General features: G+C 41.1%; 1 protein-coding gene across 1 annotated transcript in view; it reads left to right on the top strand.

The window, feature by feature from the left end:
• The window catches only part of LOC131197803 (sodium channel protein type 5 subunit alpha-like), a 77,882-nt gene that overhangs the window by 27,192 nt on the left and 26,093 nt on the right, over nucleotides 1-24,597 (top strand). Inside the window, exons 12-18 of the mRNA XM_058182310.1 lie at nucleotides 4,316-4,442; nucleotides 6,267-6,505; nucleotides 9,526-9,738; nucleotides 10,343-10,696; nucleotides 11,425-11,844; nucleotides 18,051-18,174; nucleotides 21,435-21,589. Coding sequence (XP_058038293.1) covers nucleotides 4,316-4,442; nucleotides 6,267-6,505; nucleotides 9,526-9,738; nucleotides 10,343-10,696; nucleotides 11,425-11,844; nucleotides 18,051-18,174; nucleotides 21,435-21,589 — 1,632 coding nt within the window. The remainder of the gene's footprint in view (nucleotides 1-4,315; nucleotides 4,443-6,266; nucleotides 6,506-9,525; nucleotides 9,739-10,342; nucleotides 10,697-11,424; nucleotides 11,845-18,050; nucleotides 18,175-21,434; nucleotides 21,590-24,597) is intronic.

Below are 24,597 nucleotides of genomic sequence, written 5' to 3'. Positions count from 1 at the left end.
GTACACATTGTTGTATATTTGATAGAGATGTCTTTTGAAGGACCCCAAATAGGGAACACAGGTCAACTGTCTTTCCGGACACCACAGAGTAATATTGAGGTGAGTATAACAACTGTACTTCATACCATACAAGTAAGTCCACAACTTATGATAATCGAGTCCAAAATTCTGTTGTTAACCAAGACAGTTGTTAAGTGAGTTTTGCCCCATTTTACAGCCTTACTTGCCACAGTTGTTAAGTGAATCACCACAGCTGTTAAGTTAGTAACGTGGCTGCTAAGTGAATCTGACTTTCCGATTGACTTTGCTGGTCAGAAGTTTGCAAACTTTCTGTTGTAACTTTGAATGGTCACTAATGAATGGTTGTAAATCAAGGATTACATGTATATTGTAATCATTTGATTGACTGAGTAAGTGGGTAAGTGAGTAACATTGTGTTATTTTTAACTCCTAATAACCACATTGATAGGTGGATTTTCTCTATTTATTTATTTATTTATTTATTTATTTATTTATTTATTTATTTATTTATTTATTTATTTATTTATTTATTTATTTATTTATTTATTTATTTATTTATTTATTTATTTATTTATTTATTTATTTATTGTTTTAATTTCTATACCGCCCTTCTCCCAAAGGACTCAGGGCAGTTTACAGCCAAAGTAAAGACAGTTAGTACAATTTTTAGGACCAGTTTAAAAGGAAAATTTAGAGTTGGTTGAAGAACTTAAAACCAATAAAACCCCTTATTAAAACCCCACTAGGCCAGTCCTGCACGGTGAAACAGAAATGTTTTCAGCTCGCGTCAAAAGGTCCGAAGATCAGGGAGTTGACAGATACCTGGTGGTAACTTGTTCCAGAGAGTTGGTGCCCCCACAGAGAAGACCCTCCCCCTGGGTGCCACCAGCCGACATTGACTGGCTGACGGCATCCTGAGGAGAACCTCCCTATGGGAGCGCACTGGTCGATGGGAGGTCGCCGGTAGCAGCAGGCGGTCTCGTAAGTAACCCGGTCCTATGCCATGGAGCGCTTTGAAGGTGGTAACTAACACCTTGAATTGCACCCGAAAGACCACCGGAAGCCAGTGCAGCCTGCGCAGGAGAGGTGTTATATGGGAGCAACGAGTCGCTCCCTCTATCACCCGCGCGGCCGCATTCTGAATTAATTGGAGTCTTTGGGTGCTCTTCTATGACTATAATGAATAATTTTTATTTAATGAATTTATTTATAGGCTACCTCTTTAGGTTTTTGCAATTCATAAGATACATTTGAAAAAGGCTAGTCATTGTGTGAACCTCATTGAAATGGTGTAACTATTGTTAATTTCAATGGTGTTTCATATAATTATTTTAGCCTTAATGTCAGAGGACTGTTTTCATTATATGCATAGAGTAATTTGAATAATATAGGATTTAAGTTGGGGAGAATTGGAGGGGTGGAAGGAAAAAAAGAAAGCTGGTTGTGGAGGTGTAGATTAAATATGACACAATTTACAAACACCTATCAATTAACAATTGTACTATAGGTAGTCCTTGACATATGACTGTAATGAAGCTTGGACATTATAGTCATAAACAAGGCCAGTCATGTGATCAACCTGGTTTTATTACCTTTTTTATTTTTTATTTTGTCACAACAATATATACAAGCATCAACATAAAATAACTACATATCATATAAGCGTATATATGAGCAAAAGTATATAATAACTATATTAATTTGATATAATGAAAAGAAACAATAGGACAGGAATGGTAGGCACTTTTGTGCTCTTATGCACACCCCTTATAGTCCTCTTAGGAATGGGGTGAGGCCAATAGTAGACAGTTTTCGATTAAAGCTTTTGGGATTTTGAGAAGAGACCACAGAGTCAGGTAGTGTGTTGCAAGTGTTAATAATTTTAATAATAAAGTGTTAATAATTTTCTGCAATCAAGATTGAAGCGGTTAACATTAAGCTTAAATCTATTGTGTGCTCGTGTATTGTTGCAATTGAAGCTGAAGTAGTCTCCAGGAAGGACATTGTAATAGATGATTCTATGAGTTAAACTTGGGTCTTGTCGGAGTCGGCGGAGTTCTAAGTTTTCTAAACCCAGGATTTCAAGTCTGCTGATATAAGGTATTTTGTTGTTTTCAGAGGAGCGGAGAACTCTTCTAGTAAAATATTTATGGACACGTTCAATTGTGTTTTTGCAGCAGTTGTTAAGCAAATGCTGTGATCATACAATGAATACTGTGGCTGTAAATTGAACTCCCTGGTCATTAAGTGAACCCTTCGTTTGCTATGGCACAGGATGCTGCAAATCATTGTAAATCCGGCCATGTGGCTGAGTACTCAAAGTCTGTTCCTATGACTGGGGGTTGGGTGAGGCGGAATATGGGGGGATGAATTTTGCAACCAGGTTCATAACTTCCTTTTTCCAGGTGAGGATGTCGAGGACTACTTGAATTGTATATTTAAAAAATCACATTGGCAGTTTGCAATGTACACATTTACAATTTAAATCCTACTTCAGTCAAAGCTGCTCTGTGCCTCAGATGAGCAGTAGCTCACAAAAGCATCTGTCTTTTAATAAGATTGGTTAGTCTGAAAAAGGGTGATGGGATTTCTTTGGATTTTTGGCTACTTTTGTCGGAATATGTTAAAATACTTAAATTTAGTTGCTGGGGTCGTACAATGAGTCAGAACACACAGTTAGAGTTGATTGATGGGAGAGGGCTGGCTCCTGCGTGAGGCAATCTGTGCTGTGATTGGTTCCTGTGAGTATGGAGGGGGACAGGGGTGGGTTCTACTTACATTTACTATCGGTTCTCAATGGGGCCGCGCGCGCTTCTGCGCATGAACAGATCGTCATTTATGATGTCCGGGTGGGTGGGCGGAGCCTCCCGCCGATTTTACTACCGGTTCTATAGAACCGGATTGAACTGGGAGCAACTCACCACTTGAGGGGGAGTTTCTCTTTTTCCCCGCCTTTTTTCTTTAGTGTGTTCTGTGGTTTACCTCATGATGCTCCTGCTGTGTTGATTTAACCAGTGGAACAGCCTGCCACCAGAAGTTGTAGGTGCTCCAACACCAGAGGTTTTTAAGAAGAGACTGGACAGCCATTGGCGTGAAATGATATAGGCAGTGGTGGGTTTCAACTAATTTAACAACCAGTTCTCTGCCCTAATGATTTCTTCCAACAACCAGTTCACCAGACTGCTCAGAAAGTTAACAACCGGTTCTCCCGAAGTGGTGCGAACTGGCTGAATCCCACCACTGGATATAGGGTTTCCTGCCTGAGCAGGGGGTTGGACTAGAGGACCTCCAAGGTCGCCTTCCAACTCTCATTTATTCTGTTATTCTGATTCTGTTTGCCTAACTATCTTATTTACTGTAAATAGTTATATTAAACTACAAGTTCGTTTCAGTGTCTCTGGCTCCATTTGGACAGCTGCTGCGCAATTCCCTGACAGAATACTATCCTTTAAAAAAAGATAGTAGTAAGAATTTTGAAATATGGTCTGAAAGGAAAAAAAAGTAATGCTAAATATAATATTGTGTAATATAATACTGCATAGTACTGTATAATAATATAATACTGCAATGTCCTAACACCCAGTGGTGGGATTCAGCCAGTTCGCACCACTTCGGGAGAACCGGTTGTTAACTTTCTGAGCAGTTTGGTGAACTGGTTGTTGGAAGAAATCATTAGGGCAGAGAACCGGTTGTTAAATTACTTGAATCCCACCACTGCTAACACCCTTATTTTCTTATCTATTATCACAGTTCTTATGGCACCTCCCGCTCTACAGATTTTGGGTGCCATGCAACAGAGTAAAAAAAATACAGAACCAGGGTTAAATTAAAGTTGCTTTTTGTATTTACCATCCACTTCTTCAGAACAAAAGAACTAACAATAATTCCTTATCAATTCAAAAAGGAACACAACGCTAAACGAGTCAAAATATTCTATAAGCTTCTTTTTTAGCCAGAAACTGATGAAAAATTGAGCCATTTGCTATGCGCCAGAAATACGGTGATGTGACTGTGGTGTGTGTGTGTGTGTGTGTGTGTGTGTTTGTGTGTGTGTTTGTGCATGCATGCAAACATGCCACTGTTGGAAATCTGGAACCAGGTTGTAAGTAACTTTGGGAAGTTCATTGTAAACTTCAAACAGTTGCTAAGCGACCGGTTGTAAGTTGAAGACTACCTGTATAGGACTCACATTTCAGTTTTAAGAGTTCTTTGACTTTGCTGTATAAATTGTCCTATTTGTGTCCAAAGAGTAGGAATATTTATAACTAAATCAATTGCATGTATTGTTATGCAGATGTCTTTGTATGATGAAGCTAACAAGATGGTCCAAGTTCATCGACTGTCAGTTGATTATTACAACCAGCCGCTTCAGAGACAAAGGGCAGCGAGTGCGGTCAGCATTATCACCAGCGTCCTTGAAGGTACAAACTTTCCTTTGCAGAACTTTTGTTGATAAGAAGGAGACGGTTAAGTGAGCCCTGCCCAATACGCGACCTTTTTGCCATCATTGTTAAGTGAATCATGCGGTCTTTAAGTGAATCCAGTTTCCGCCATGGACTTAGCTGGTCAGAAGTTGGCTGGGAAGATGATAAACGGCGATCACATGATCCTGGGACAATGCAACCGTCATAAATAAATGCCAGTTGCCAAGCACCCAAATTCTGAACATGAGACCATGAATGTGTTATAATGGTCGTAAATGCAAGGATCAGTCCTAAGTCACTTTTTTTCATAGCTGTTGCATTTTTGAACTGTCACTAAATGAATGGCTGTCAAAGCGTGCCTGCATAAATAGCAATAGCTACTTAGCAGTAGCGCTTAGACTTACCGTATATACTCGAGTATAAGCCGAGTTTTTCAGCACGTTTTTTGTGCTGAAAAACGTCCCCTCGGCTTATACTCGGGTCTATACGGCTTATACTCGAGGTTTTTTTTTTTTCTTTTTTTCACATTTTACCGGACGGCGCGGGGAAGCCCTGCCGGTGCAGAGAGAGGGCGGGGCGGGGGAGCCGCCAGCCTTCTCAGCTGAGGGAGGGAGGGTTTCCCCAACCGGTAGGTGCCTCATTTCCCACCCTCGGCTTATACTCGAGTCCCCAGTTTACCCCAGTTTTTGGGGTAAAATTGGGGACCTCGGCTTATACTCGGATCGGCTTATATTCGAGTATATACGGTATATACCGCTTCACAGTGCTTTGCAGCTCTTTCTAAGCGGTTTAGTGAATCAGCCTATTGCCCGCAAACAATCTGGGTCCTCATTTTACCCACCTCGGAAAGATGGAAGGCTGAGTCAACCTTGAGCCTGGTGAGACTTGAACTGCCAAATTGCAGGCAGCCGGCAGGCAGCAGAAGTAGCCTGCAGTACTGCACTCTAGCCACTGCGCCACCACGGCTCATAGTAAGTAAGTAAAATAGATTATTACTGTAGCAATCCCTTTCCAGTAAGAATTGTAGATTAGGAAAATCTGTTATTTTTATTTATTTGTTTTATTTATTATATTTTTAATGCCACCCATCTCCCCTGTGAAGTGATTCTGGGTGGCTGTATTTATTCATGACCCGTTATTTCATTATTATTTTTTACAAATGCTTGCATCCCAACTTTCTATTATATGGGATTTGCAATCAATAGTGTTTCTTAAAAGACATAACGAATAGCTGCTGAAAAATAAAACAGCTTGATTCCTAACCATTCAAATTCCTACGATTATTGAAGTAAAACATGTTTTATCTAATGTCAGAATTTCATCAGACATCATTGGATCTTTTCAGGGAATGAGTTGCAGAGAAGTAAAAAAAAAAGGAATGCATTTTGTACAATCTCAACTAAAGTTAAAAGATTGGGCCATACGAAAAAGTTAAATGAGTAGGTCAATAACAACTACTTCTCCTTCTCCTTCTCCTCCTTCTTCTCCTCCTCCTCCTCCTCCTCTTCTTCTCCTCCCCCTCCTCCCCTCCTTCTCCTCCTCCTCCTCCTCCTCCTCCTCCTCCTCCTCCTCTTCTTCTTCTCCTCCTCCTCCCCGTCCTCCCCCTCCTCCTCCTCCTCCTCCTTCTTCTCCTCCTCCTCCTCTTCTCCTCCCCTCCTCCTCCTCCTCCTCCTCCTCCTCCTCCTCTTCTCCTCCTCCTCCTCTTCTTCTTCTCCTCCTCCTCCCCTCCTCCTCCTTCTCCTCCTCCTCCTCTTCTTCTTCTCCTCCCCCTCCTTCCCTCCTCCTCCTCCTCCTCCTCCTCCTCCTCTTCTCCTTGTTTAGAGCTTGAAGAATCAGATCGAAAATGGCCTCGCTTCTTAAACAAGTTAGCCCGCAAGTATTTTATCTGGAATTGTTGCCCTCTGTGGCAGAAAATAAAGAAGAAAGTGGGTATGATTGTAATGGACCCCTTCACTGATCTCATCATTACACTTTGCATTGTAATGAACACTCTTTTCATGGCCTTGGACCACTACAAAATGACCCCCCAGTTTGAGCAAGCTCTTTCGAGTGGTAACATGGTAAGCAAAATTCCTGCCCCTATTTTACATCCATAAGATGCTAAAAATATGGTCAATCCCTTTGGCTGGAGTGTTAGGAAATCTCTATGGATTTCTTTTTCTTTTTTTGGAACACGCAAAAGGATATCTTTGGATCTTTGGCACACAGGATACCGATAATTTGCAACTTCTTTGCTAATTATTTCTGAGAATTTTAATTTACTGTCGGCTGACCAATATTGTAGTTGCAAGACGGGAGGTCTTGTTTAAAAACATTAAACATGTTGCTATACAGGTAGTCCTTGACTTATGACCACAAGTGTTGTTAAGTGAGTTTTGCCCCATTTTGTGACCTTTCTTGCCAAAGTTGTTAAGTGAATCACTGCAGTTAGTAACACGGTTGTTAAGTAAATCTGGCTGCCCCGTTGACTTTGCTTATCAGAAGGTCACAAAAGGTGATCACATGATCTTGGGACACAGCCAAGCATCTGGATTTTGATCACATGATCATGAGGATGCCTACAAAAATTGTAAGTATGAAAAACGGTCAGTCATTTTTTTCAGTGCCATTGTAGCTTTGAATAGTCACTGAATGAACTGTTGTAAGTCGAGGACTATCTGTATTGATAAAAAGGTGGCAAGTCTTTGATTGTGTGGTCAAAGCTGCCATCTTTACTTTTAATCTTCCTATTGACTCTTCTCTTTGTTTGAATTGATAATAATAAAACAACAATCATGGATCACATCCAGTGGTGGGTTTCAGATTGCCGTATTTTTCGGAGTATAAGATGTCCCGGAATATAAGACGCACCTTAGTTTTTGGGGAGGGAATTAAGAAAAAAGCTGATTGGCAGGTGGATTGGCCTCCTGCAATACCCTCAATCAGCTGTTCCCAGAGATGAATTTTAGCCACAGGTTCCTTGGTTGTGAGCTCTGTGCTTTATTATTATTTTATTTATTTATTAAATTTTTATACCGCCCTTCTCCCAAAGGACTCAGGGCGGTGTACAGCCAAAAGATAAAAAACACAAAAATGTACAATTAAAACGACAATTTAAAACCGAGCATATTAGAAAAAATGGCCAACATTTAAAAGTTTAAAATTTAAAATTATAAACCATATAATAATAAAACCCCAGTTAAAATTTAAAATTTGCTTTTTTTGCTTTTTTTTTTTTGCCTCTGAAAGCCTCTGAAACAGAGCTTCAAAAAAAAAAAAAAGGCCTCTGAAGCTCTGTTTGGGGGCTTCTTTTCCGAAGCTTCGTTTCTGATACTTTTTTCAGCCTTTGAAACCTCCTTTTGAGAAGCTGGGCAGGGCTACATTCGATGTATAAGATGCACCCAGATTTTCACTTTCTTTTTTTGGGGGAAAAAGGTACATCTTATACTTCAAAAAATACGGTATGTTATTACCGGTTCACTGTGCGTGCACACGCTCGGTTAGCGTGTGTGTCTGCCATCGGCACATGCGCCCAACTTTCCGTGCACGTGCTTTGCTCGCGCACGTACCTTTCACTCATAGTGACCGTCTTCAAAACTAAGGCTAAACTAACTAAGGCTTAGGGCCTGGGTACTTACGGGACTGCCTGCTGTTACCTCATGCCTTCCACCGACCCGACCCGTACGCTCACACAGAGAGGGACTTCTCAGGGTGCCGTCCGCCAAACAATGTCGGCTGGCGGCCCCCAGGGGAAGATCCTTCTCTGTGGGGGCTCCTACCCTCTGGAACGAACTTCCCCCGGGCTTACGCCAAATACCTGACCTTCGGACCTTCCGCCGCAAATTGAAAACACATTTATTTATTCGCGCGGGGCTGGCTTAAATTTTATTGGTTTTAAATTTTTATTATTAATTTTTAATGGGTTTTAGTTTTATATGTTCCAAAGTTTTAGGCCAATTATGTAATAAGTTTTTTAATTCGTATTTTAAATTGTATATTGCACTGTTTGTTTTACCTTGGCTGTACACCGCCCTGAGTCCTTCGGGAGAAGGGGGATATAAAAATTGAATAAATAATAATAATAATAATAATAAATAATAATAATAAATAGGATAGTATAGACCAGAGATGAAATCCAATTTTTTTTTACTACCGGTTCTGTGGGCGTGGCTTGGTGGGCGTGGCAGGGGAAGGATGCAAAATCCCCATTCCCTCCCCACTCCTGGGGGAAGGAAATTTCAAAATCCCCATTCCCACCCCATTCTGGGGCCAGCCAGAGGTGGTATTTTCCGGTTCTCCGAACTACTCAAAATTTCTGCTACCAGTTCTCCAGAACCTGTCAGAATGTGCTGGATTTCACCCCTGGTATAGACCCAGGGCGGGTGGCCAGGTGGGCAATTTCAGCTACCGATTCGGGTGAACTGGTCCAAACTGGCTGAATATCACCTCTGATCACATGACTGTGACAAACGAAGGCTGCACTGAATATATGGAAGACAGAGAGCGTTAGTTTTTTCTACTGGTAAAGGCCCAGGAGACTGTGAGTTCTAGTCCTGCTTTAGGAATGAAAGCCGACTGGATGACTTTGGGCCAATCACCAGGAGACAGAGAGTTCTAGTCCTGCCTTAGGCATGAAAGCAACTTGGGTAAGCCAGACACTGTCCCTCAGCCCAGCCACCTCGCAGGGTTGTTTCTGTGGGAAAAAGAAGAGGAAGAAGGAGTTTTAGGCGTGTTCACCATCTTGAATTACTTATAAAGTAATGAAGACAGAATAAAATCTACAAAAACAATTTTGTTAGAACAATTAGAACAACAGTTAGAACAATTAATCAGTGGAACGGCTTGCCTGCAGAAGTTGTGAATGCCCCAACCCTGGAAATTTTTAAGAAAATGTAGGATAGCCATTTGTCTGAGATGGTGTAGGGTTTTCCTGCCTGGGCAGGGGGTTGGACTAGAAGGCCTCCAAGGTCCCTTCCAACTCTGTTGTTGTTGTTGTTGTTGTTGTTGTTGTTGTTGTTATTAAAAACACGAAGCAGCCCTCATTTTCTTCAGGACTGATTCTTCTTCTTCTTCTTTTTTTTTCTTTCTCTAAATCTGACAGATTTTCACCGCGATTTTCACAGCAGAAATGATCCTGAAAATCATCGCCATGGACCCTTACCATTATTTTCAGCAGCGCTCAAACGTCTTTGACAGCGTGATTGTCTTGATCAGCGTAATTGAGCTGAGCACGTCTACCGAGACGAAAGAGAACAGGAAAGGAAAGAAGGGCGGGAAAAAGGGCAGTTTTTCTGTCCTGAGAACCTTGAGGCTGGTAACTGTCTGTTCTGTGGCTTCGGAGCTATAGGTAGTCCTCGACTTACAACCACAACTGAGCCCAAAATTTATGTTGCTAAGTGAGACATTTGTTAAAGGAGTTTTTCTCCATTTGACAATCTTTCTTGCCTCAGTTGTTTAAGTGAATCACTCCTGTTGATAAGTTAGTAGCCCGGTTGCTAACTGATTCAAGCTTCCCTGTTGACTTTGCTTGTCAGAAGGTCGTAAAACGTGACCAGGTGACACTGGAACTGTCATAAATATGAGTCAGTTGCCAAGTACCTCAATTTTGATCACATGACCATGGGGATGTTGCAAAGGTCATAACTGTGAAAAACAGTCATACCTAACTTTTTCAGTGCTGTTGTTATTTAGAAATGGGCACTAAATGAACTGTTGTAAGTTGAGGACTACCACCAGTAAATGGACAATATTTTCAATTTACAGATCACTAAGGGATGGGATGAACGTTTAACGAAAAGGAGTCATGGCTATCTCAGCTTTTTTGACGTCTCGCTTCCCTTTGAACCCAGAATCTGACAAATTATTCTGTTATTGTTAAAACTGATTTGAAACTGATTTGATCTTTTCGTCTTCAACAGATGAGAGTCTTCAAGCTGGCAAAGTCTTGGCCCACCTTAAATACCCTCATAAAAATCATCTTAAATTCAGTGGATGCTCTTGGCAATCTCACCTTGGTCCTGGCCATTATCGTCTTTATTTTTGCTGTATTTGGAATGCAACTGTTTGGGAACAGTTATAAAATCTCCTGCAAGAAGTTAGATCCCACTTGCAAGCTGCGCTGGCACATGGAGGATTTTTTTCATTCGTTCCTCATTATCTTCCGAATCCTGTGTGGGGAATGGATTGAGACCATGTGGCACTGCATGGTGGTGGCTGAGAGGTCCCTGTGCCTGCTGGTCTTTGTGATGGTGATGGTGATCGGGAATTTAGTGGTGAGTCTCCCTGAGCTTCCTTCTTCTCGTTACTGTCTGTCTGTCTATCCTATTTATCATCTGTCTGTATCTATCAACACTATCTATCTATCTATCTATCTATCTATCTATCTATCTATCTATCTATCTATCTATCTATCTATCTATCTATCTACCTACCTACCTACCTACCTACCTACCTACCTACCTACCTACCTACCTACCTACCTACCTACCTACCTACCTATCTATCTATCTATCTATCTATCTATCTATCTATCTATCTATCTATCTATCTATCTATCTATCTATCCCTCCATCCATATCTATCTATCTGTCTGTCTGTCTGTCTGTCTGTCTTTCTGTCTGTCTGTCTGTCTGTCTATCTATCTATCTACCATGTTTTCCTGAAAATAAGACTCTGTCTTACATTTTTTTGAACCCTGAAATAAGCACTTGGTCTTGTTGCCATGCACCCAAAAGCCCGATTGGGCTTATTATTGAGGGATGTCTTATTTTGGGGAAAACAGGGTATCTATTTCCATCCTATCTCATCTATCATCCATCCATCCTTCCATCCACCCACTCACCCACCCACCCATATCTATCTATCTATCTATCTATCTATCTATCTATCTATCTATCTATCTATCTATCTATCTATCTATCTATCTATCTATCTATCTATCTATCTATTCATCTAATAATAAGTTGCATCTATTAACTTTTTGCTTTCTCCTTCCTCTGAGGTTCTCAATTTGTTCATCGCCCTTCTGCTGAATTCCTTCAGTACCGATAATCTCAATCAGCTGCCAGAAGAAGACAGGGAGACCAACAACTTGAAGATTGCCTTTGCTAGGATCCACAGAGGGCTTCATGTTGCAAAACAGGCCACGTTGGGGATTTTCTTCCGAGCGCTGGGGTGGAAGAGGAAAGCAGCCACCAAGAAAGTAAAATGTGACTTGGAGAAAAGTGAGGTAGAACTGAGAAGCGATAGCCATAATTCCAAAGAGGGTCACAGCAGCCCCCGAATGAGCCTAAAGAGCAACCAAGATGACTTCATCTCCAATCCCAGTGTGTTTATCTGTGTTCCGATTGCTCATGTGGAAACTGATAGCGATGCCTCAGAAGATCTGGCCTCAGTCATGGAGACAGAGTGCACGAAGCAGGTTAGAAGCTAGATTTGGGTCATCTCAGCAGATCGCAAGGTCAGACGAGTCAGTAGGAGATCTGCAGGAGATTCCTAGGTGGAGAAATTGAAACTAATTGAAACAACAAAGATGATTAGGGGACTGGAGGCTAAAACATATGAAGAATGATTGCAGGAACTGGAGATGTCTAGTTTAATGAAAAGAAGGACTAAGGGAGACACGATAGTAGTATTCCAATATCTCAGGGGCTGCCACAAAGAAGAGGGAGTCGGGCTGTTCTCCAAAGCACCTGAGGGTAGAACAAGAAGCAATGGGTGGAAACTAATCAAGGAAAGAAGCAATTTAGAACTAAGGAGAAATTTCCTGACAGTTAGAACAATTAATAAGTGGAACGACTTGCCTGCAGAAGTTGTAAATGCTCCAACACTGGAAATTTTTAAGAAAATGTTGGATAACCATCTGTCTGAGATGATGTAGGGTTTCCTGCCTGGGCAGGGGGTTGGACTAGAAGGCCTCCAAGGTCCCTCCCAACTCTGTTGTTATTATTATTATCTCTGAAGAAGACAATGGCTCATCATGTAAGGATAGCTGTGATGGGTCCAGGAAATCATCAGAACTGAGCTTGATTCCAAGAATCAACTAAGTACAAGCTTGATGGACATTACCTTACAGATGACCCCCACCCTGTTAAAGACCTTGGAGTTTTCATATCAAATATCTAAGTGCCAAAGCCCACTGCAACTACATCTCAAAAAAGGCTCTAAGAGTTGTAAACCTAATCTTGCGTAGCTTCTTTTCCAAAAACACTACACTACTAACCATAGCTTATAAAACATTTGCTAGACCAATTCTTGAATACAGCTCGACTGTCTGGAATCCATACCACATTTCAGACATCAATACAATTGAACGTGTACAGAAATATTTTACAAGAAGAGTTCTCCACTCCTCTGAATACAACAAAATACCTTATGCCACCAGACTTGAAATCCTGGGTTTACAAAATTTAGAATTACGCCATCTTCGACATGACCTGAGTTTAACTCATAGAATCATCTATTACAATGTCCTTCCTGTCAAAGATTACTTCAGCTTCAATTCCAACAATACATGAGCACACAATAGATTTAAGCTTAATGTTATCCGCTCCAATCTTGAGTGCAAAAAATATGACTTCAGTAATAGAATTGTTAATGCTTAGAATACACTACCTGACTCTGTGGTCTCTTCCCAAAATCCCCAAAGCTTCAACCAAAAACTGTCTACTATTGACCTCACCCCATTCCTAAGAGGTCTGTAAGGGGCATGCATAAGAGCACCAACGTGCCTACCATTCCTTTCGTTATATCCAATTAATATAGTCATTACATACTCATACTTATATATATGCTTATATATTGTATAGTTATTTCATGCTTATTCTTATATACTGTGTGACAAAATAAATAAATAAAAAATAAAACAAAGTTATTTTTATTAGTTATTTCCCTTAGAGCAGTATTTCTCAACCTTGGCAGCTCTGAGGTGTATGGACTTCAACTCACAGAATTTCCCAGCCAGCATGTTTTGTAGGGCTTTCTGGTAGTTGAAGTCCAAACATTTTAATGTTGCAAAGGTTGAAAAACACTAGAGGGTCAGGATTGATTCATCAAGATCTGGCTTTGCTGCTTACCTGAAGACAAAATTATTGTCAGAAATTGCAAATCTGGCATCTGACAAAAGAGTTAAAATGTATAACTATTTCCCTGCACCTTCTCTTTCTATGTTAGAATACCTACTCAGGTCTGTCGGCAGAGGTGCTGGTAAATAAATTCTAGGAAGATGCGTATAACATATTGTATCATTCTTTAATCATTTTGTAGGCCTCTCAGGGTGGCTATAATAGTGAGATGGATGGCATATACATTAAATAAATAAAACTCCTTTCTTGGATAAGCAGCTGCAACATATTTGCAGGAGTGTCTGGAAGAATAAAAATGCAGCCACAACTATGGGATCAAAGTCTTTTTATGGGATTGTTTTTGGTTCCCTTTCTCTTCAACATCCCTAGACAAAAGTTTTAGGTGTGAGGATATTTATGGGAAAATGGTATAGATAGTCCTTGACTTGTGATCATAACTAGACCCGAAATTTTTATTCATTCATTCATTCACTGAATACGTATTAGATAATATATACAAGTATAAGCATGAATTGAATACATAAAATGAATACAATTAAAGGGAACATTAGGACAGGGATGGTAGGCATGCTGATGCTCTTATGCATTATGGAACGCTTCTGTTCCATCGCGCAGGACTGGCCTAATGGTTTTAAATGGGTTTTTTTATTGGATTTTATAGTTCTAGCCAAATTTGAATTTTTGTCTTTTAAATTTGTTTTTAATTTTTGTACTTGTTGTTTTACATTGGCTGTAAACTGCCCTGAGTCCTTTGGGAGAAGGGCAGTATAGAAATTAAAATAATAATAATAATAATAATAATAATAATAATAATAATAATAATAATAATAATAATAATAATAATAATAATAATAATAATAATAGTGCATGCCCCTTACAGTAGACAGTCTTAGGTTATTTACTGAATCTGCACTACTATTAATCGTTTCATAGTTCCCATCACCAATCTCTTTCCACTTATGACTGTATGACTATAACTTGTTGCTGGCAATCCTTATGATTTATATTGATATATTGACCATCAATTGTGTTTAAATTTGTTTTAATTTTGTACTTGTTGTTTTACATTGGCTGTAAACTGCCCTGAGTCCTTTGGGAGAAGGGCAGTATAGAAATTAAAATAATAATAATTCTATTCTATTCTATTCTAAAGTTTTGGGGTTTTTGGGGGTTTTGGTTTGAGACCACAGAGTCAGGTAGTGCATTCCAGGCATTAACAACTCTGTTACTGAAGTCATATTTTCTGCAATCGAGTTTGGTGCGGTTCACTTTAAGTTTGTATCTATTGCGTGCTCGTGTATTGTTGTGGTTGAAGCTGAAGTAGTCATTGACAGGTAGGACATTGTAGCAGATAATTTTATGAGCGATGCTCAGGTCATACCGAAGGCGGCATAGTTCTAAATTTTCTAAGCGCAGAATTTCATGTCTGGGGGCATAAGGTATTTTGTTGCGATCAGAGGAGTGGAGAACTCTTCTTGTGAAATATTTCTGGCATGCTCAATTGTATTAATGTCCGATATGCAGTGCAGGTTCCAGACTAAGCAAGACAGTTAAGATAGTTAAGTTAAGATAGTTAAGCAACTGTCTTGCTAAGCAAGACAGTTAAGTGAGTTTTGCCCCATTTATGACCTTTCTTGACACAGTGGTTAGGTGAAACACTGTTAACTTAGTAACACAGTTGTTAAGTGAATCTGACATTGCTTGTCAGAAGGTCACAAAAAGGCGATCACGTGATCCAGGACAATGCAACTGTCATAGATATGAACCATGGCCAGCATCTGAATTTTGATCATGTGACCATGAGGATGCTGCAATGGTCGTAAGTGTGAAAAGTGCTCCTAAGTCACTTTTTCAATGCCATTGTAACTTCTAACGGTCACTAAACAAAAGGTTGTAAGTCGAGGACTACCTGTATATGGAAAAGAAGACAAATACATTTGGTCAGAATCCTGTTTTTTAAACTCTGACCAGGGGATCTGTAGGGCTGGCACCTGCAAACGAGAGGTGTGCCATAGATCATGTGATTGTGGCGGCCATTTTGGTAGCCAAAGCAACCAAGGCTTAATAAAGTCATTTTGAATCCCAACTATTGTGATTTTTCAGCAGGAAAACCAGCTGCGCTTGAGGGGAGAAAAGGCCAAAAGCTGTGAAGTCTGGAGCCAGACGTCAGAAATTTCTATCCCTGAAGAAAGAAATGGATCCTCGCTGTCCAAGGAAAAAGAGGTAAATATGCCACTCTCCAAACTACAGCCAAGAAAAATGTTGCCAAAGTGATATATCGATAAAGTTCAAATGTAGGTGAAGGAGTGACAGAATCTGGAGGGGTGGAGTCAAAAGAGGAATCAGCCTAGAATCTCTACATAGCCACAAGTGGACTAATTCCAACCTCCCTGGAATTTCACTTAACCCCTAGCGGGCGCTGACTGTTCTTTGGGAAGATTCCTGTATATAGGCTTGATTCAATTTAATTCACATGTGCCTCTGATCTCTCATCGTCCCACATGGGAATTATATGGGGGACTCAGCTGCTCAATCGTTTTCAGCCCATTTTATCTCCCTGTACGTCCTCAATTTACAACATTTCGTTTAGTGACCGTTTGTAGTTACAGCATCACTGAAAAAACCGACTTACGAACATTTTCCATACTTACACCCATTGAAGCACCCCCCATGATCAAAAATTCAGATGCTTGGCAACTGGATCATATTTATGACGGTTGCAGTGTTCTGGAGCAGGGGTCTCCAACCTTGGCAACTTTAAGCCTGGTGGACTTAACAAGGTTGGAGACCCCTGTTCTAGAGTTATGTAGTCACCTTTTGCAACCTTCTGACAGGCAAAGTCGATGGGCAAGCCAGATTCATTTAACAACCATGTTATTTACAGTTGCAGTGATTCACTTAACAATTGTGGCAAGAAAGTTCGTCAAATGGGGTAAAATTCATTTGAGAACTGTCTGGTTCAGCAACAGAAATTTTGGGCTCAGTTGTGGTCATAAATCGAGGACTAGCTCGATATAGGAAGGGTTGAACCTTGAGCTTCTGCTGACATGCTGGGGTCTAAATAAAGCTAATAAATGGGGATAATGATAATAACCACAACAGTAGAGAACCAAATGATTTTGAAATGAATTAGTTGGAAAGGAACACAGGCAGTCCTCGACTTACAACCATTTGTTTAGCAACCACTTGAAGTTACAATGGTGTTAAAAAATGGGATGTATGACCACTCCTCAAATTTACAACTACTCCTCGAACTTATGACCATTGCAACATCCCCATAGAAATATGATCAAAATTCAGATTTGGCAACTGATATCCGCGATTATTTGCAGCATCCTGGGGTCACGTGATCACCATTTGCAACCTTCCCAGGCTACTTCTGACAAGCCAGGTCAATGGGAGCAACACAGATTTGCTTAACAACCGCATGAGTCACTTAACTACAGTGATTTGCATAACGACCATGGCAAAAAAGATAATAAAATTAGGCACAAATCACTGAACAACTTCTTTGCTTAGCAACAGAAATTCTTTTCCCAGTTATGATCGTAAGTTGAGTTCTGTCTGTACAGTAACCAGTCAGGACCCCCATAGTTAAAGGAGTCTGTTTCAGTGGCTGAATTCAATTTCAAGAGGAATTTTCAGATAGTCCTCAACTTATGACCAGAATTGAGCCCAGAATTTCTGTTTCTAAGTGAGACAGCGGTTAAGTGAATTTTGCCCCGTTTTATGACTCTTCTTGCTACAGTTGCTAATTGAATTATGCAGTTCTCAGGTTAGCAACACAGTTGTTAAGTGAATCTGGCTTCCCCATTGACTTTGTTTGTTAGAAGGTAACAAATGCAAGAAACTCAGTTCGTGGAAAAACAAACTTTATTCGAACAGCTGAGAATTACTTCATTCCCAGCGTAGTTCAACTAAATTAAAACAAATTCCTCCCAACACAAATTCCTCAATCCTACGGCAAACCTTGGTCCAATTAGGCAAACTGCCAAAGGCCTTTCTTGGCAAATATTCAGAAGTCACAAAAATAATTGCCAAGACATAGATGAAGCAGAAGACGAAGCTACCAACGTTGTTTTCCGGCAAAGCCCAAACGTCGTTGCTGGTCTGTTTTAAGCCTTATGGGAGGGGCCAATCATTTCTTGGCCCTACTTCTGAGTCGTCCTCTCTGCTTGAGCTGCTCTTGCCTTCTGGCAGCTCTTCTTATGCGTGTATTAGGAACAGGCTCCTCCTGTTCCTCTGCCTCACTACTATCAGGCTCTGGAGGCTCTGGAGTCCGCACCTCACTCCCCGATGGCCCTGGCCTCCCCTCAGCCTCATCACTGTCGGACTCAGTTGCCAGCTCTGCAGGCTGCTGGCGGACCACAACAGTTACATTCTTCAAATTACTTTTGCCATTTGAGTCCAGATGATCGCAGAACCCCGACTCTACCGTTCCATGTTTAAAAAATGCTAGTGCCTTCTCTAAGCATTTAATCCAGAAATGCAGAGGGACATCTGACCCAATGGAAACATCTGCTCTATCTTTTTGATTTTGTAGAATGCCGACTCAACCAGTTGTTCAGAAGGCAGCACTGTGGATCTGACGGACCCAGATGAGTTCCTGAAGAACAACTCTGAGCTTGATGATGATTTCAAGCAGCCCGATAATTGTTTCCCAGAAAGTAAGGAACCCCTTGGCAGATTTATATCATTTAATAATTGTAAGGATGTTGTTGTGTCTGCGCACCCTGAGCCGGGCCTCCTGCCAGAAAGTGACTTGGAAAGTGAGGGGGAAGGGCCATCAGGACTTACCTCGGGAGCACTGGCTTCCCTGGCTCAGCTCCAGGAGCCAGAAACCGGCCAGGTGGAAGAGATAATGAGGCCTCCGTCCCCTGACTCTTCCCCCCACCCAGGCCACTCCGTCAGACCCAGCTGATGGCAATCAGGCTTGGTTGGACCCTAGGTTTCGTAGGCAGGAGAGGAGGGAACAACAGAAGCAGGGGTGGGGCAGGCCTAGGAAGTGCTGAGTCATGGAGCCACACCCCACAGGATATAAAGGCAGTCAGAGCTGCTGTGTCTCTTCATAGCAGATAAATCAACTGAGTAACTAAGAGCTGAAGTTTGTTCCTGAGTGACTCATCAGCATCGAGGGAGATAACAGAGACACTTGGCATAAGCTGGCTATTCTGCTGCCAGAGCTGATAGTGCCAGCTAATTAAGCCATCACTCGGACGGAGGCGAAGGGGGTACAGAACAGATGTCACCAGGGATGTATCTGTGGGTCTGTATTGTCAAAATCTACAAGATGGTGAGCGTGACGTTTGTAATTGAATCCCCACCTCTCATGTATGTTTATAAGTACAGGTAGTTCTCAACTTACGACTGGACGCTTATCAACCATTTGAACTTAAAACAAACCTCCCAGCGGTGCTTTTGACCCAGTTCTGAAGTTCTGATGGCTGCCATCCTGCCAATAACATGACCACACTTCAGGCACTCGACAACTGGCCCAGATTTACACCTATTTGCAATGCCCCAAAAATTGGCATTTACTTTCGTTTTTGGCAAAAAAAATGTCTGATAGGAAGTAATTGGTTCCCTTAATGACTGCAACATTCAGTTAACTACTGTGGCGGTCACTTTAGGATTGTGGTGTTAATGATCTCTGCAAAAAAATTGTAAAAGTAAGTCTGGTTACATGACAACCCATGTTGTGACTATCATGACTTGTGATGGTGATGGGCAGGCTCCATTATGGTCGTAACTCAAGGATCATCTACATTTTAAGGGGCAAGGTTTTATTCATGATGCCACGCCCACCATCATGCAGGTTTTGACATACAGATTCACAGACATATCAGAGCAAGGGTCTCCAACCTTGGCAACTTTAAGACTTGTGGATTTCAACTCCCAGAGTTCCTCAGCCAGCTTTGCTGGCTGAGGAACTCTGGGAGTTGAAGTCCACAAGTCTTAAAGTTGCCAAGGTTTATTTTATTTTTATTTATTGATTTTATTTGTCACAACATAATATATAAGCATAAGCATGAAATATCTATACGATATATAAGCATATATATAACCATAACTATGTAATAACTATATGAAATTGGATATAATGAAAGGAAACAATAGGACAGGAACGGTAGGCACATTGGTGCTCTTATGCACGCCCCTTACAGACCTCTTAGGAATGGGGTGAGGTCAATAGTAGATAGTTTTTGGTTAAAGCTTTGGGGATTTTGGGAGGAGACCACAGAGTCTGGTAGTGCATTCCAGGCATTAACAACTCTGTTGCTGAAGTCATATTTTCTGCAATCAAGATTGGAGCGGTTAACATTAAGTTTAAATCTATTGTTTGCTCTTGTATTGTTGTGACTGAAGCTGAAGTAGTCTTCAACAGGAAGGATGTTGTAACAGATGATTCTATGAGTTAAGCTCAGGTCATGTCGAAGGCGGCGGAGTTCTAAATTTTCTAAACCCAGGATTTCAAGTCTGGTGGCATATGGCCCACTTTGAATTTCTTTTAAAGTGTGGTTATCTGAAAATTATATCCAATTCCTTCAAGGACTGCACAGCTGATTTATCTTCTACCACTCCAAAGATCCATGCATCTTAGATGGGATGAGAGAAGTTCTGACTTTGAAACTTGAGAATTTATAGTAACTGACTGGCTTCTTCCCAGCAAGCCTTTAACACATCTTAACACTACCCTGTTTCCCCCAAAATAAGACCCAACTAGAAAATAAGCCCTAGCATGATTTTTCAGGATGCTTGTAATATGAGTCCCAGTTAAGATTGTCAGCCAGATGGGTGCATTTAGTACTGTATTTCCCCCCAAAATAAGATCTAACCAGAAAATAAGCCTTAATGCATCTTTTGGAGCAAAAATTAGTACAAGACCCAGTCTTATTTTCGGGGAAACACAGTATTTTGTCTTTGACTTAATTTACATGGTTCTTCTTACATCTAACCCTAGGATGGTAGATTCTACGGAGATTCTCAGTCAACCAGGTCTTGATTGTCCCAAAGGTGCTTTCTCAAAAGGCAAATGGGCTTCCTTTGTTTTTCCTTGAAGACATTTTGCGTCTCATCCAAGAAACATCCAAGACAGCCCAGACAGTCAGAACTGACGAAGTTTCTTGGATGAGAAGTAAAATGCCTTCAAGGAAAAACAAAGTAAGTCCAAGTTGCCTCTTGAAAAAGCACCTTGGCAGGTATATCACCAAGTTCATCCAATTTTTTTCCACCTTTAAAAAAAATCTAATATAATCTAATAAACTTTTCTAAAGATAAATATTTGATTTTAAACTATTGCAAGGTATTATTATAATGGGCCTCGACTTACAACCGTTCATACAGTGATCTTTTAAATTTACAACGGCAGTGAAAAAAGTCACATGACTGTTTTTAACATTTACAGTTGCAGAATTCCCATGGTCATGTGATGAAAATTCTGGTGCTTGGTAACGGGCATGTATTTATGATGGTTGCCATGTCCCGGTGTCATGCAAACCCCTTTTTCAGCTTTCCCAGCTGGCTTCCGATAAGCAAAGTCAATGGTAGTCAATGATTCATTTAATAAATGTGGCAAAAATGTCATAAAACAGGGCAAAACTCAATAATTGCCTTCCTTAGCAATGGAAATGTTGGGTCAATTCTAGTTGTAAGTTGAGGACCACCTGTAACGCTATGAATTTTATAAGTCCCCCCCCACATCAGTTCAAGCTACGATTGCTTTTGAATACTTCTTCATCCAGAAATGATGGTTTTTCATCACCCCAGACAGTATGGCCAATTAGATTAGTCGTGGTTTCTCAGAGAGATTCACCAAGCATCTTGAAAGACAGGATGTGGAGCTAAAAAAAATATTATTAACCCTTTTCAGAAGAATTGCCTTTGCGCAGTAATTTTGCATTGTGACTTTGCATTGTGACTCTTTCAGGATGTGTCCATCGTTATCCTTGGTGTTCCGTGAATACTACAAAGTTTCCAGGGAGAACATGGTGGAATTTAAGGAAGACATGTTACCAAATTGTAGAACACAACTGGTTTGAAAGCTTCATTGTGTTCATGATTTTGTTAAGCAGTGGAGCGTTGGTATGTTAACTCTTTTTTCTTTAACATTAACTGAAGGAGAAGAAAGGAAAGTACACTGTCATTTCCAATAAGGAACAATGTGGAACATGGTTGCTCAAACTTGACAGCTTTAAGATGCAAGGGCTTCAACTTCCACAAATCCCCAGCCAGCATACTAGCTGGGAAATTGTGGGAGTTGAAGTCCACACATCTTAAAGATGTTGAAATTGAGAAACACTGATGTAGACAAATACAGGTAGTCCTCAACTTATAACAGTTTGTTTAGTGACTGCTCAAAGTTATAACAGCACTGGAAAAAGTAACTTATGATTGTTTTTCACACTTATACAACCATTGCAACATCCCCATGAACATGTGATCATAATTCAGATGCTTGGCAACTGATGTATTTATGACAGTTGCAGTGTCCTAAAGTCATGTGATCCCCTTTTGGGACCTTCTGACAAAATCAGTGGGGAAGCCAGATTCACTTAACAACCGTGTTACTCACTGTACAATTGCAGGGATTCACTTAACAACTGTGCCAAGAAAGGTCATAAAATGGGACTAAACTCACTTAATGATTTCATTTAGCAGCATAAATTTCGGGCTCACTTGTAGTCATAAGTTGAGGACTACCTGTAAACAAAAGTAGAGCAGTTAGCTTTGTTATAAATCTGATCCAACACTGATCTACTTTTTAGGCACAACATAATGGTCTGGATCTCACCCTACCCATTTTATAATTCTTTCAAAATAAAGTCCATTGTTTTGGGGATCTGGTTGAATGTCTAATCAACTTTTCATGGGAAACCATTTATATACCTGGTTCCTTCCTAGTCTGTTTTTAAATCTGATTAGTTTTGAGATTTTTGTGCTTTCACTAATTTGAATCATATCAAAATGGACTCCCCCACCCATTTCATCAGTGTTCAGGATTTGGGGGGGGAATGGATGATAGCTGCAACTGAAAACTGAATCTGTCTTCTTGGATCATTCTTCATGGTTCTGAAAACCATGTCTACAATGTGACAAAGATGGCAGATTGTCCCATCTTTGCCAGCAGAGTAGAATCTTTCTGGACTCATAGAAATAATTTGAAAAGAGCACAGATAGTCCTTGACTTATGACCATTCATTTAACAACAGTTCAGGGGTGCTGGAAAAAGGGACTTATGACCCTTCCTCAAAGTTACAACCATTGCAGCATTCCCATGCTCAAACAATGGCAATGTGGGCGCTTGGCAATTGGCTTATATTTAAAACAGTTGTAGCATCCAGGGTCAATGTGATTGCAGTTTGTGATTTTCCCAGCTGATAAGGGGGAGGGGGGGGAGTTCCTGATTCACTTAATGATTGAACCATAAACTTAGCAGTTGCATGATTTCCTTAACAACCAGATCACTTGGACAATGAAATTTCATCCCAAATGTGGCCATCAGTTGAGGACTGCCTGTATTGGGGAGAAATTTAGACTTAGAGGATCTTACAGGGATCTATAATTCTAGATTAACCAAGTTGCCAGTCAAATTTGATTGGTTTTGTGATATCATCACATGTATTACAAGATCCTTAATTGCCTGAGAACATTGAGACATAGAATGGAAAAGGAAAGTGGGTTAAAATAGTAGCTAAAGCAACAACAGAAGGGACGCGGTGGCTCAGGGGCTAGGAGGTTGAGTTTGTCGATCGAAAGGTCGGCAGCTCAGCGGTTCGAATCCCTAGTGCTACCGTGTAACGGGGTGAGCTCCCATTACTTGTCCCAGCTTCTGCCAACCTAGCAGTTTCGAAAGCACGTAAAAATGCAAGTAGAAAAAATAGGGACCACCTTTGGTGGGAAGGTAACAGCGTTCAGTGCGCCTTTGCCATTGAGTCATGCCGGCCACATGACCACGGAGACGTCTTCGGACAGCGCTGGCTCTTCAGCTTTGAAACGGAGATGAGCACCGCCCCCTAGAGTCGGCAATGACTAGCACGTATGTGCGAGGGGAACCTTTACCTTTTTAAAGCAACAACAAAGAGAAAGAATTTGTCAGGCGTGCCTCCTTTCAAAACTCAAGAAAGAAAAACCCCAACTCCATTATTTATTATTATTATTATTATTTATTATTTATTTGATTTTTATACCGCCCTTCTCCCGAAGGACTCAGGGCGGTGTACAGGCAGAATAAAACAAAAAATACAAAATACAATTAAAATGCAATTTAAAAAACTTATTTAAATTTGCCTGACAATTTAAAAATTTACCATACACTAAAAAACCCCATTTAAAATTAATAAAATTTGACATTTAAAATTCAATTTAAGCCAGCCCCGCGCGGATAAAAAGGTGTGTCTTCAGTTCGTGGCGAAAAGTCCGAAGGTCAGGTATTTGGCATAAACCTGGGGGAAGCTCGTTCCAGAGTGTGGGAGCCCCCACAGAGAAGGCCCTTCCCCTGGGGGCCGCCAGCCGACATTGTTTGGCGGACGGCACCCTGAGAAGTCCCTCTCTGTGAGAGCGTATGGGTTGGTGGGAGGCATGTGGTAACAGCAGACGGTCCCGTAGGTACCCAGGCCCTAAGCCATGGAGCGCTTTAAAGGTCGTAACCAACACCTTAAAATGCACTCGAAAGGCCACAGGTAGCCAGTGCAGTCTGCGCAGGAGCGGTGTTACATGGGAGCTACGCGTAGCTCCCTCTATCACCCGCGCAGCTGCATTCTGGACTAACTGAAGCCTCCGAGTGCACTTCAGGGGGAGCCCCATGTAGAGAGCATTACAATAATCCAAGCGAGAGGTAACGGGCGCATGAGTGACTGTGCACAAGGCATCCCGATCAAGGAAGGGGCGCAACCGCCGAACCAGGCGGACTTGGTGGAAGGCCCTCCTGGAGACAGCCGTCAAATGATCTTCAAACGACAGCCGATCATCCAGGAGGACACCTAAGTTGCGCACCCTATCCTTTGGGGCCAATAACTCGCCTCCAACAGTCAACCGCGGCTGCAGTTGACTGAATCGGGATGCCGGCATCCACAGCCACTCCGTCTTGGAGG

The sequence above is a fragment of the Ahaetulla prasina genome, chromosome 4 (genome assembly GCF_028640845.1).
Source record: "Ahaetulla prasina isolate Xishuangbanna chromosome 4, ASM2864084v1, whole genome shotgun sequence".
NCBI classification, from domain to species: domain Eukaryota; kingdom Metazoa; phylum Chordata; class Lepidosauria; order Squamata; family Colubridae; genus Ahaetulla; species Ahaetulla prasina.
The sequence above is the reverse complement of the archived record's forward strand: the minus strand, read 5'-3'. Positions and strand labels throughout refer to the sequence as shown.